At 41.0% G+C, this 12630-nt stretch overlaps 1 protein-coding gene across 1 annotated transcript in view; it reads left to right on the top strand.

Annotated features, from left to right (window-relative positions):
- The window catches only part of dock7 (dedicator of cytokinesis 7), a 51372-nt gene extending 39333 nt beyond the window's left edge, over positions 1 to 12039 (top strand). Inside the window, exons 36-51 of the mRNA XM_080473286.1 lie at positions 333 to 429; positions 619 to 753; positions 879 to 1031; positions 1337 to 1495; positions 1693 to 1793; positions 1894 to 2086; positions 2218 to 2361; positions 2829 to 2960; positions 4105 to 4119; positions 6670 to 6795; positions 6895 to 6984; positions 7070 to 7306; positions 8064 to 8207; positions 8295 to 8401; positions 9608 to 9775; positions 11266 to 12039. Of these exons, the coding sequence (XP_080329412.1) occupies positions 333 to 429; positions 619 to 753; positions 879 to 1031; positions 1337 to 1495; positions 1693 to 1793; positions 1894 to 2086; positions 2218 to 2361; positions 2829 to 2960; positions 4105 to 4119; positions 6670 to 6795; positions 6895 to 6984; positions 7070 to 7306; positions 8064 to 8207; positions 8295 to 8401; positions 9608 to 9775; positions 11266 to 11308 (2044 nt within the window). The 3' untranslated portion in view covers positions 11309 to 12039. The remainder of the gene's footprint in view (positions 1 to 332; positions 430 to 618; positions 754 to 878; positions 1032 to 1336; positions 1496 to 1692; positions 1794 to 1893; positions 2087 to 2217; positions 2362 to 2828; positions 2961 to 4104; positions 4120 to 6669; positions 6796 to 6894; positions 6985 to 7069; positions 7307 to 8063; positions 8208 to 8294; positions 8402 to 9607; positions 9776 to 11265) is intronic.
- Positions 12040 to 12630: the final 591 nt, after the last annotated feature.

Genomic DNA, 12630 nt, shown 5'->3' with positions numbered 1-12630 from the left:
TTCTGTGGTTGATTGTTTTTCATAATATAATTTTAATAACGTTCATATTAACAACATGAAATCTACCCTTTTATCCCTGCGGGAAATGTCAGTGCAACAATACAGCTTAGCGGCGTATTGTATTATAAACTTAGTATTGTTTCGTGTTAATACTATTAAAGCAGTAAAATCAGCGGAGGACTCGGCATATACAATTCTTAGAAAAGTTCTCTTATATATGATTGTGCAGTGGTTTGAATGCAGTGACTGGATTTTGTGCATCATTCAGCAAAATCTCATCGCCACAATATGGGATTTGTTTGTGAAGTTCTTCTCTGAATTCTTAATTACAGGACAAGAGCAGAGCTGGAACATGAAGCCCTTATTGATGGTAACCTTGCCACAGAGGCCAACCTAATCATTCTTGACACTTTGGAAATCATTGTGCAGGTAAAGTATTAAACAGTATTCACTTGTTAAGAATGCAAATGTTCACAGACATATGAGTTGTTTTTGGTTTTGCAATCCCCCCCCAACCCACACACACACACACACACACACACACACACACACACACACACACACACACACACACACACACACGCACACACACACACACGCACACACACGCACACGCAGACGGTTTCAGTGACAGAATCCAAAGAGAGTGTCCTGGGAGGGGTGTTGAAGGTGCTGCTTCACAGCATGGCCTGCAACCAGAGCGCCCTCTACCTCCAGCACTGCTTTGCCACACAGAGAGCCTTGGTGTCTAAGGTTAGGCAAAAAGACTATTATTTACATTGGAATTCATGTTATATTTCATATCTACTTCACAAATGCCCAGGATTGCGTGTTTGTCATGAGTCCATTTTTCTGTGTATTTCTCTCTTCTCCTGCAGTTTCCCGAACTGTTGTTTGAGGAGGAAACTGAGCAATGTGCCGATCTGTGTTTGCGGCTACTGAGAAGCTGCAGCAGTAGCATAAGCACCATCAGAGCTCACGCCAGTGCCTCGCTCTACCTTCTCATGAGGCAAAACTTTGAGATTGGCAATGTAAGAATGCATAAAGATTAACAACTTAAAACCTATGTGGCATGAGTTGAATAGCAACACATTGGACTGATGCTTGATCGATGTTGTAAAGCCTCCTGGAGAGTTCTTTTATGTTGACACTGGTATTATTTGACCAGGAAAATATGTGTTTAGTGGTACATGCATTATTTGAGCTGTTATGAAATAGAAAATTTTGAAAATTAATTTACGCTAAACAAGTCTTACTTATTTGTATCCTTGATCTTGTCACATAAAAGTTAAGTTTTTTTTTATTTAATTATATTTTGTTCTTTTTTCCTTTTCAGAACTTTGCAAGAGTGAAGATGCAGGTGACCATGTCTCTTTCCTCACTGGTGGGAACGTCTCAGAATTTTAATGAAGAGTTTCTCCGCCGCTCTCTGAAGACCATCCTTACTTATGCAGAGGAGGACCTGGAGCTGAGAGAGACCACGTTCCCAGACCAGGTACTGATTCACCCATCAGGTTATTTGCTCCTTTTCAATCACTGGGCGTAACTAGGATTTTCACTGATTGAGCTTGTAGTTTTTAACATGATACTCGGCAACCTGTTGTTTTACTCAGTCAAAGACTAACACTGAAGATTTAATTAGTACACAGAAAACCAGCCCCCCTGTTCTGAGCCTTTTGCTCTTCCTTCCAGGTCCAGGACCTCGTGTTTAACCTGCACATGATCTTGTCAGACACAGTGAAGATGAAGGAGCACCAAGAAGATCCTGAGATGTTGATCGATCTCATGTATAGGTACACAACACCTGCAATTAAGCCACTTTTTGAAATGTATTTTGTTACTTCAGCTACCAGGAATGTGCCACGTGTACTTTTTATGTGTTGCTTCATTAAGGATTGCAAAGGGTTACCAGACGTCTCCAGACCTTCGGCTGACGTGGCTACAGAACATGGCAGGCAAACACTCTGAAAGGAACAACCACGCTGAGGCTGCTCAGTGTCTGGTGCACAGCGCCGCTCTAGTGGCAGAATACCTGAGCATGCTGGAGGACCGCAAGTATCTGCCCGTAGGCTGTGTCACCTTCCAGGTAAAGACATGTCTTGGAGAAATAAACCTCTTGAGTGATCAAAACAGCGTTTTGTCCCAGAAGTGTCTGCTAATCTATTTGTTTGCACCTTTGTGTTTTTGTCCGTGTGTTTATACGTACATGCCATCCAGAATATTTCTTCGAATGTCCTGGAAGAATCTGCAGTTTCTGATGACGTGGTGTCTCCAGATGAGGAGGGAATCTGCTCAGGGAAATACTTTACTGAGATCGGCCTCGTGGGCCTTCTCGAGCAGGCCGCTGCTTCCTTTTCCATGGTGAGAGAAGAGTGATCAGATTGACGTTGCCATACAGGGACTTTTGAGCAAACGGGATTTTTGATAGATAGGATGCAGAGGCCGTTTTAAGCTGTCCAGTCATTTCAATTCAGCCCTTCAAATCCCTGAAAATGAGAATATTGGAAATGTTTTGGTTGGAATTTGGAGCGCTTTAGGCGACATTCGCATTGAAAACGGAAAAGACACAAATCAGGCTTTTTTTATTTCTATGTGACCATTATCAGATTTTTGATGTGTGTTCCTAATCTGAAAAGATATCCAATATTTTTCGATGCAACTTCAGCCTGAACAAACAAGCTGCATTGCATCCAACTTTTACGTCATCAAGGTGGTGGATATAGAGCTATATAAGTAGATGCACCTGATTGCAGCTGTCTATTGTAGCTGACTATACAGCGTGGCCTCACTGGAGTTTTCTTTTTTATGTTTGCTTATTTTTCACTCAGGCTGGCATGTATGAGGCAGTAAACGAGGTCTACAAAGTGTTGATCCCCATTCATGAAGCCAACAGGGACGCAAAGAAGCTCGCAACCATTCATGGTAAACTACAGGAAGCCTTTGGCAAAATTGTTCATCAGGTAAGCACTTCCACTCACACATGATAGCTCATGATAAAACTCTGAATTTAAACAAGAAACCAAGAGACACATGTTTTAATTTTTCAGTTTAAACTCAATTAAATGTTTTTCCACCGTCAGTCTTGAAAATCTATGAACAAACTGACACATACTAAGTTTTAGTGTGAATTCAGTAAGAATTGGGTGTGTTTCTGCTATTTTTTCCAAAAAGTAACAAACACCTAAACATTTTTGTCAAAGTCATCAACTTTTATCACCTAATAATTGCCATGTTAATGAGGCAGTGAAAAGGTTTTAGATCTTGAAGATCCTCCCCACTGCCTCAGAACAACCTGCATTTCTCATGTCCTCTACACGACACTCCAGTCTTACACACACTCAGCTTTGCTTGGTATTATTTAGATTTTAAATGCCGGTGTCCTTGTGTGTTTATATTACGTCTGATCCGTGGCATGCCTTGTTTTAATTCTGAAGTGTGTTATTGATGCGCAAGGTGCTGGAAGAGATCCCGCTGTGATCTTTGTCAGAGTTGTTCAGGCCAGTTGTGTGACACATCAGGAGTATGTTGGGTTACAGACAGTCATGTGATGTGCAGAGCAGCCGTTTTAATGAGTGTTTATGTTGGGATGAAACCGAGCAGATGACAAAACTCATGCTTCAAATGGTATCACAGTTTTGCCTCACATGTTGGATTTTTTTATTTAATTTTTTTCTGATCTGGAAACAAAGATTAAAAAAAGATATATTTATTTCACTTTTGCATTTGAGAACATTTGGACTGTTTTCTTTATTCTTTTTTGCACCGAGTAGAAGATTATTACATTGTGCTGCTAATAAAATAATAATCCTTTTTAAGATTTATAGGAGTATGACTTTAAAAACACTAGCATTTTCATGATTTGTCTTTAGCAATTACTCCATGTTTGAGATCATTTAACCATAGCTGTGCTGCGCCCTTTGTACAACTCTAATAATATCAGAGGCCCGATGGTTTGTTCTCCAGCTTTAGTACCATTTAGTTAGTGGATTAGTTTCAATGCCGTCATCATGGTTGTAACAACGTTTGTCTGTGTGTGTGCGCGCCACACTCGGGAGGGTGTTTGTGTCTGTCGTTCACATGTCTTGTATTCTCTTTGTTACACAGAGTACTGGCTGGGAGGTAGGTGGCTAAACAGTTCCTGCTTGGCCCTGCTCATGTTGTTTATTTTCTCTTATTTTTATTCACTCATCTTTTTATTTACTAGCCGTGGTCATCCTGTTGCTCTCTTTTGCTTCGTTCCATACATCCAAACCATTAACACCTGCAGACAACGGCAACTGTCTGCCCCCCCACCCCCCCCCCCCCCCCCCCCCCCCCCCCACTGGGGACTCTTGTTGTATGCGCAGCAACACCCTCGCTGTTTTCCTCTCACTGCGCAAGAGGAGCTTGAGTTTTTGTTTGTTTTTTTTGTTCACATGACAGTGTTGACAGGCTGTGCATGGGAACCACGGTGTGTGACACTAATGACAAAAGTCTCCGTGAATGCATCACCTGCACAACCTGCACTTTTCCCCGTCCTCACCTCCCGTCTTGTCTGCTGGTGTGTCGGTGGACACCGGCTCATCGACTGGCACCATCTGCTGTCACACTTCATCTCATCTTCAACCACAGGGCTCGATTTCAGTGCACCGTTTTGACATGAAGGGTATCCGTTGGCCTTCCTGCTTTAGCCGTGGGTCACTCTTGCCACACACAATTTAAAAAAAAAAAAAAAAAAGAAAAAAAAAAAAAGAAAAAAAAAAAAGCCTTGTTGCAAACTTTGGGTCGAAGCTGGAACCATTTTCCAGAGTCTGTCAGGTTGTTTTGTTTTTTTATTCAAAGAGGATTCAACTCACAGTAATCTCAGTATTACTTCATTTATCCCTTTTGATTTTGATTAGGTTTACTTTTACCCTTTCTTTTAATAGTTTAAACTAAATCGATCCCTGATTTTTTTTTTTTCATCCATTCTGTTCTCTTGTTAACAATATTAACCTCTTGAGTTCTCATGGTTTGTTGCATGAACTGGACCACGCACTCATCGTTCTTTTTGGAAATGCACTGCGAGTGCATGGTGTGTTGCTGATGGTTGTGGATCTTTATTTTTCTCACTTTATCTTCAGTTTTTCCTTTTGTCACTGTTTGCCTTTGCATGGTCCGGATCCTCCACAATGAGTTTATGTGTTTTTTCTCAAAAAATCACAGCAGATATTCTTTGCTGTTAGTTTGTGGTACTTTAGAATTTTTCTGGAAAAACCCAATCCTGATTAAAATCTGTTCTGTTTTCTCCTTTTTGATTTCCCCGGTTGCCGACCCTTCCTTCCCACTTTACTTAATTGTGTCTTGTGGTAAGTGCCTCAGTTTTTAGGGCTCCTTAAGTTGTAAACGTACATTTTCTTGAATCTGCTGTTGAAATACACAACCTCTTTCTTCCCTTGGTGATTTGATCTTTAAAGAATCAGGAAGGCATTATTTTATTATCACGTCATATTTTTTTCCAGAGCTGCCACTCCTTTCCGCTACACACACCCACACAGTTTTACACACCTGAACACACCTGCTGTGCCTCCTGACCCTGACAATGGAATTGACTGAGGCGCTACCAGCCGAACATGTCTCCAGATATGACCGGGGGTTTTCCCTCACCTAGAAACAGTCTTTTGCCTCATAATCACTCAGATTATGTAGTTTGAAGTAGTTTTGTCATTTTTGTACCTGGAGACTCTTATTGTCTTTTGCACTTTTCTGAATCTTTGATCCTTCGCATTCTTTCAGGTGACGTTGAAAATGTGTGTAGTTAAAAAGTGATTTTCATTTCTAAATTCCAATTTTTCTGAAATGTGTATGTTTTGATGAAAGGAAGCGGTCTTATCAGAAAGAGCAAGTCATATTAGCAATGAACAACACTACTAAATTTCAATCAGGAAATAAAATCTGCATTTTTTTATTTTTTATTAAACTTTAGCATCATTCTCTGGTTGCCGAACCTGAGTTTTCTCAGCTCTACTTGCGTATCTCCACTAAATGTTTACTGAGCTGTAAGCTGAGGACATCCATGGTGGAAATCCACCTCGCGCTCCACTGTTTTACTAAAAGTCATAAAACATGGGACTCTCAGACACATTCTGTTCGTTGGGTGTAAAACAACTGACATGATGGTAAACAACGTTTTCCACATGACGCATGTGAGCCGTTCAGAAACGACATGTTTCATCGGATGCTGCTGATACCCGTTGAACTATTGTCTGTTGTAGTACCTTTAATATTTGTCCGGTTTGTATTTTTTTTTAAAACTGGTAGAAGTACATTGTTAAAAGATTTTGTTATACATCTTCACCTTCTCACAATTTTCCTACAGTTTTTCTTTCAGATGCGCCCGGTTATTAAACACCAACAGATTAATCAAACATGAAATTTAAAGTTTACTCAAGTTACTATTCTTACACAAACAGAGTTTGTCCTATGGTTGGCGATGTTGAGTCGTTGGTGAAGTTTTTCGCACGTTATGTGAAGCTCCAAACTGTCAACATTGTGATCCAGTGAGGAAGAAATTCTTTTAATACAACTCCCCATAAATGATGGTTTTCTCTCTGTTCTGCCCCGTTTCTGATGTTGATTGAAATGTTTATCTTTTTTTTTTTTTATTCATTTATTGTGACACTCATCTTCCTGTGCTCACAGGATGGGAAGAGGATGTTCGGTACGTACTTCAGAGTTGGATTTTATGGTTCAAAATTTGGAGACTTGGATGAGCAGGAGTTTGTGTACAAGGAGCCTGCCATCACAAAGTTGGCTGAAATCTCCCACAGGCTGGAGGTAAAACACCAGCATGTCGCCTCTACATCATATTCTGTATTTGTGGGTTAAAATGCTTCAATTCAGTAAAAACAAACTCTGTGACGTGTTTCCTGTCAGGGTTTCTATGGAGAGCGTTTTGGGGAGGACCAGGTGGAAGTCATTAAAGATTCCAATCCTGTGGACAAGTGCAAGCTGGACCCAAATAAGGTTGGTGTTGGCAAACATATTAGCCCCATGTCATAAGAGAACCTGATTTAAAAAAACAACAACATGAATGTGGCGTTCTGTATAGGCTTTCATCCAGATCACGTATGTGGAGCCATACTTTGACACCTACGAGATGAAGGACCGCATCACCTACTTTGACAAAAACTACAACCTGCGACGGTTCGTCTACTGCACGCCCTTCACCCTGGACGGGCGGGCCCACGGCGACCTGCACGAGCAGTTCAAACGCAAGACCATCCTGACCACCTCGCACGCCTTCCCTTACATCAAGACACGGATCAACATCATCCACAAAGAGGAGGTAGGTTTTCTCACATTTTCATTCACAAATGACGCATAAAAAGAAGAAACATGGTGGGTGGTGGTGGTGGTGGTGGGAGTGGGTGGGGGGGTTGCCTCTGACATTGTACTGGCATTATTTTTGCTAAGAGGACTTTTCATCCATCACCTTAACATCTGAATATACTACAGCTTTTATTACTTTAGAGTGAAACGGATCCTTGGGCTGCTGTCATTGCACTTGGTTCTCATGAGACTTGTCCAGCCAGGGAGGAAACTTGTTGTTTGTTGATGTTTTTGCTCAATAACAATGAAATGGGTTGATGGCTTTATTTGCCATGTGGACAGTTTTGTTTTGTTTTTGCTAACAGGGCTTGTCTGCAGTGGATATTATTCCAAACATAACAAAGGAGAATCATTTTTCTCTGAAATGCCTGTCTGTATTTGAAGCAGGCTATAAATCTTCACAATGTTTTGCCTCCCAGCCATGATTTTCTCAGAGAGTTGGAAACCCCATAATTGAATCAGGCCTCACCTTGAGCATTTTATCCTGGTACAACTTTCTCGTCACCAAACACAACTCTGCACTATGATAAATTAATCTAGTAAACTGATCGACTCTGGCTTTATCTATAGTGCATTCTAGTAAGTTTCATTTCAAACTTTCAGAGATCTGTCACCTGGCAAATGTAAAAAGACTTTCATCTATTTTAAGTGTCTGAACCAAACGAGAGGAAAGGTGTTTTCTGGTGTCAGCAGCTGCTAATTTCCTTTTCCAGATTATCTCCACGCCTATAGAGGTGGCGATCGAGGACATGCAGAAGAAGACCCAGGAGCTGGCCTTTGCCACCCACCAGGACCCTGCTGATGCCAAGATGCTGCAGATGGTCCTGCAAGGGTCAGTGGGCACAACTGTAAACCAGGTAGGAAAGAAAATAACAATCTGTTCAGTAAATTCATAACACAAGGGATGTTTGTTGCCTGATAATGATGGAGATTTTTGTTCTCAGGGTCCACTGGAGGTTGCTCAGGTGTTCCTCTCAGAGATCCCCAGTGACCCCAAACTGTACAGACACCACAATAAGCTACGGCTCTGCTTTAAAGACTTCACAAAGAGGTAAGGTGTAAAAAAAGAAGGTGTTTAATGCCTAAACATGAGAATTATGACAAATAGATAAAAAATATAAATTGTCAACATTAATTATGAGAGAAAATATGAAATGATCTCAAATTCTACAACCTACCAATGATCTAACGTGTTGTGTGTTCTTACAACACTTGCTTTGTCTCACACCAAATTCCATTCACATCAAGCTAAAGGGCTTTTTACTTGTGTACATTTATAAGTTGGTAATTAAACCTTTACAGACTGGATTACACAATTTAAGCATATGATTATTAGCAGATGAAACACAGACCAGTGGTGAATGTTGTATTTTTTTTTAAAAACCTGACCATTTTCTCTTTAAATTTAGATTTAGCTACTTGTGGAAAAACAGGGTTAAACACAAATATTAGTCCAATTCAGTCTTCAGCTGCTGCCACGGTATTAAAGCGTCCCCCACTGCGGACTGGTGAAGACGAAGTCTTTCGAGGCGGTTTTATAACCTCGTCCTGCTTTAACAAATCTGGATATTGAGAAGCATTGTACTTGTGAAGCCGGCTTCATTTCTGCAGATGCTTCTTGTGAAGGGAACAGTCGACTGTCTTTATGGGTCAGAGTGGTTCTACACCTCGACAACCTTGTTTCACTCCAGATTTGTTAAATCCTGACTCCATTCAGCAGAGGAAGCCACTTAACTCTTCCAGTAGCACTGCGCAGGTTTCAATGTGTGTGTTCAATGAACAAATATCTTAGGATTGTTTTTTTATTTGTCTGTACTTGTGACTTTAATGTAAATTGAAAGATATTTTATGACCAATAAACTAGTGAAGTCCAAAGGGTTTAATCACCTTTTGTTCCCTCTGTGCATCACCATGGAGGCTTAAATTTGACGCCAATGTATTAATCTCTATGAGAGTTTGCATGGCTGCGTTCACACACCAGCTCTCGGACGTGTTTGAAGATAATAGTGAAACATTGTCCGAGCGCTCTGAGAGGCTAAAAGTGAGTCTGAGGAGGCAGAAACACATTCAGTGTCCATTTTGGGGGATTTCTCATAATATCACGATGCTACTATGATGACTGGTTGATACTAAAGTTCACTGCACAATATTGTTTTTATCAACATTAACCAAAAATTAAAACAAATGTGCAAAACTTGTATTTAAAATAAATTGTATACAGTTTGTGGAGACTTTCACTTTAAGTTTTCCACTAAAGGTGTGAAGATGCACTTCGTAAGAACAAGAGCCTGATCGGTCCGGACCAGAAGGAGTACCAGAGGGAGCTCGAGAGGAACTACCATCGGCTGAAGGAGGCGCTGCAGCCCCTCATCAACAGAAAAATCCCCCAGCTTTATAAACCGGTACTGCAGGTCAACTCGCACAGGTGAGACTCGCCATTGTTTTCCGAGCGTTTGCTGGTGAGAGGGGGCGCGAGATGATCATGCTCTGACTGATGCGTTAAACGTGTTTGTTTCTGCTTCTGTGAACAATCATGCAGCAAACGGACAGCTTGACAAGGTAGTTTGCAATTTTCAGACTGTTTATGTGCCTGTTGTGTTCTTGTCACTTGCACAGCCCCGGCGGCTCGTTCATCTTTAAAAAAAAATCTTTGACTTTTAGTAGCATATCTGGGAACGAGAAACAAATGTAGATATTTTTTCTTCAGTATGTGAGGAGAGAATTTACCTCATTATGTAAAGAGATTAGGAAAAAAATCTTTTTGTCTTGTCATTCTCACATGCGGTAGTTTTACACCTGCCTCATCACCCTATCCGTTGCTGCTCTGTCTAATGAACTGCTGAGCTGGCATCAGCTCCAAATAACAGTGTCAGACATGGGATTCAGCTCTATATTTGTGGGAGCAACACTGACTGCTGTGTATTTCCACAGACCTGTGAATCTGATGATTGGATTCATCAGGTATCACATTCTTGTGTTTGTCCGTCTAAACTGTCTTACTTTAAAAAAAAAAAAAAAAAAGGCTGTTGCATAAACCAGAGCTTCAGTCAAGAGACAGAAACATTGGAATTGATGATTTCATATAACTGGACGGCCAATGAAGACCTCCAGTTTTCAGCCGAATGTCTTCATCCTCGGCTCTCCTTGTGTGGTAGTCGTCGTAGCCAAGTGGAGGACATCAGTTTTATCCTCTGCTGCTGACGATGAGGTGAAAGGGAAAGTCTGCGGCAGAGTGTTGCTGAATATGGTCAAGCCATTATGAACAAACAGACCTCATGGCCGGTGACAGCAGGCTGCTACTGCTTAACATGTATGAATTATTTACTCTGATCAGTCGTAACATTATTCACTGCCCGTTGCTGTGTAGTTCTCCTTGCAGCCTGATACAAGCCCTGTGATCCACTGGGTGGCGCTGTTCTTTAGTAGCCACTCAGGCCGGCCTTTGCTCATCTTGTGTATCAGTGTCTTCAGACCAGGAACGCACAGCAAGACCGTTCACCATTTCTTCCTTCTTTGAATACATCAACAAAGTGTCATTCACTTCACCCGTCAGAATGTTTTCACTGATCAGAGTAAATATTATTATTATTATTATTATTATTATTATTCCGTACTTCCATGTAGTCATCGTTTACCCGTGATATGATCCGAGGCAGACTCAGCATTTTAAAGTCCATGTAAACACACTCCCAGTGAATGTTAGACGTAAAGGTTTACCCAGAAGTAAGAAAGGTACTTTGGGTTTAAGAATCTGAATAACTATTAAAATTGTTCTCCTCCAAACAACCTCCAAGTTGTTTCATCATAGGAAATCATTGAATCACAGTGAAAGCGGCGGATAAACTACAGATCACCAGAATATCGTTCTGAACTTTTTCCTTTGTGTTTTTAAGAAGTGTGTATTTCTAATTCCAGAGATTCCTTCAGCAGACTGAGTCTTCGCAAACTGGACATCTGAAGATGAAGAGGGAAAACACTCATAAGCACCACCGCCACAACATAAAACAAATTGCAATATTAATTTATTCTCCTTTGTAAATACGAGCGTGTCTTGAAAGTTGGTCAGTGTTTTGGAAACAGCGTGAAAACGAAGGACAGCGCTGCAGCTTGGTACGTCATTCCAGTGTCTTAATTTGTTTACAAACTTGTACACAATCAGAGGAGCAGGTCCCGGGAGATTATAGCGACACCTTGGAATTGACATTTTCTTATTGTTGCTCATTTGTTATTGTCGGGGACAAGCGGCGATTTGTCTCTACACCTTTGAACAAAGCTCTTAGCGTCAGCCCTCACACTCACAGCCGACAGAAATAGAAAGAAAGAAAGTGCCAAAAAGCTCTTTTTCCGCCAAATTTTTACACGTATCTGCAGAAAAGGTACAATTTTCAGAGTCACGGTGTCTTTTTAATGAAGTACGATGTGTCAAAACCTGTATTTAATTTCATGTGTGCACTTTTTTCTTTTTATAATGGTGTAGCAATGCATTTTACATCTTGAAAGTTTATGTAATCCAAAGGAGGCGATGAAGTGAAAAGGAAAAAAAAAGTTAACGTGCAAAAAAAGAATTGTACCCGTATTTATCATGATGCTTTATTATCATGTTTAGTTGACGCAACAATGTTTTAAAGTTAGGTACTTTAAATCCTTGTACAATTTTATGTAGTTTTGTTTTATTTTAAATATTTTACTAAATAAAAAAAATTTAATGTTGACATGGCGCAGAGTGTTTTACTATTAAAGCTGTGTTTCCTTGTTTCTTCTGTGCGGTTTGACATTTGCCCTCGGTTCATGACTATCTTCTACATTCTGCAGACGAGGGATTAACTATTGACACGCTCTTTTCTGATTAGGAACTCCCAGTTCAGTCACGGCAGGGAAGCTTCCTGGAGCCGGTGGAGGAACTGAAGGACAAAACAAAAACCTGTAAAATACTCATCGTATTGAACAGAACGCTGGAGCAAGCCAAAGCCGTGGGTCGCCAGGAGCATGGAGGAGCTGGACGGGACACTGCAGACCAGATTGTAAGGTACGGCCACTCGTCCACAACATCTGGAAGGACTCGTTCAAATGGACCCGGACACGAGGACGACGTGACTCAGAGGAGACTGGACCAGAACAACCAACATTTCAATGGACCGAGTTTACTGGACATGGAAAACAATATAGACCTGGACGTTAACCTCTTGTCCAACGTCAAGAGACAACTGCCACCACTACGCTGAACGGTACAATCAGAACTGCAGATGACAGTAAGACGGCAGCAGTGATGGAGGGAAACAA

This window comes from Lipophrys pholis (assembly GCF_963383615.2).
Source record: "Lipophrys pholis genome assembly, chromosome: 10".
Taxonomy (NCBI): domain Eukaryota; kingdom Metazoa; phylum Chordata; class Actinopteri; order Blenniiformes; family Blenniidae; genus Lipophrys; species Lipophrys pholis.
This window is presented reverse-complemented; position numbering and strand designations above follow the sequence as displayed.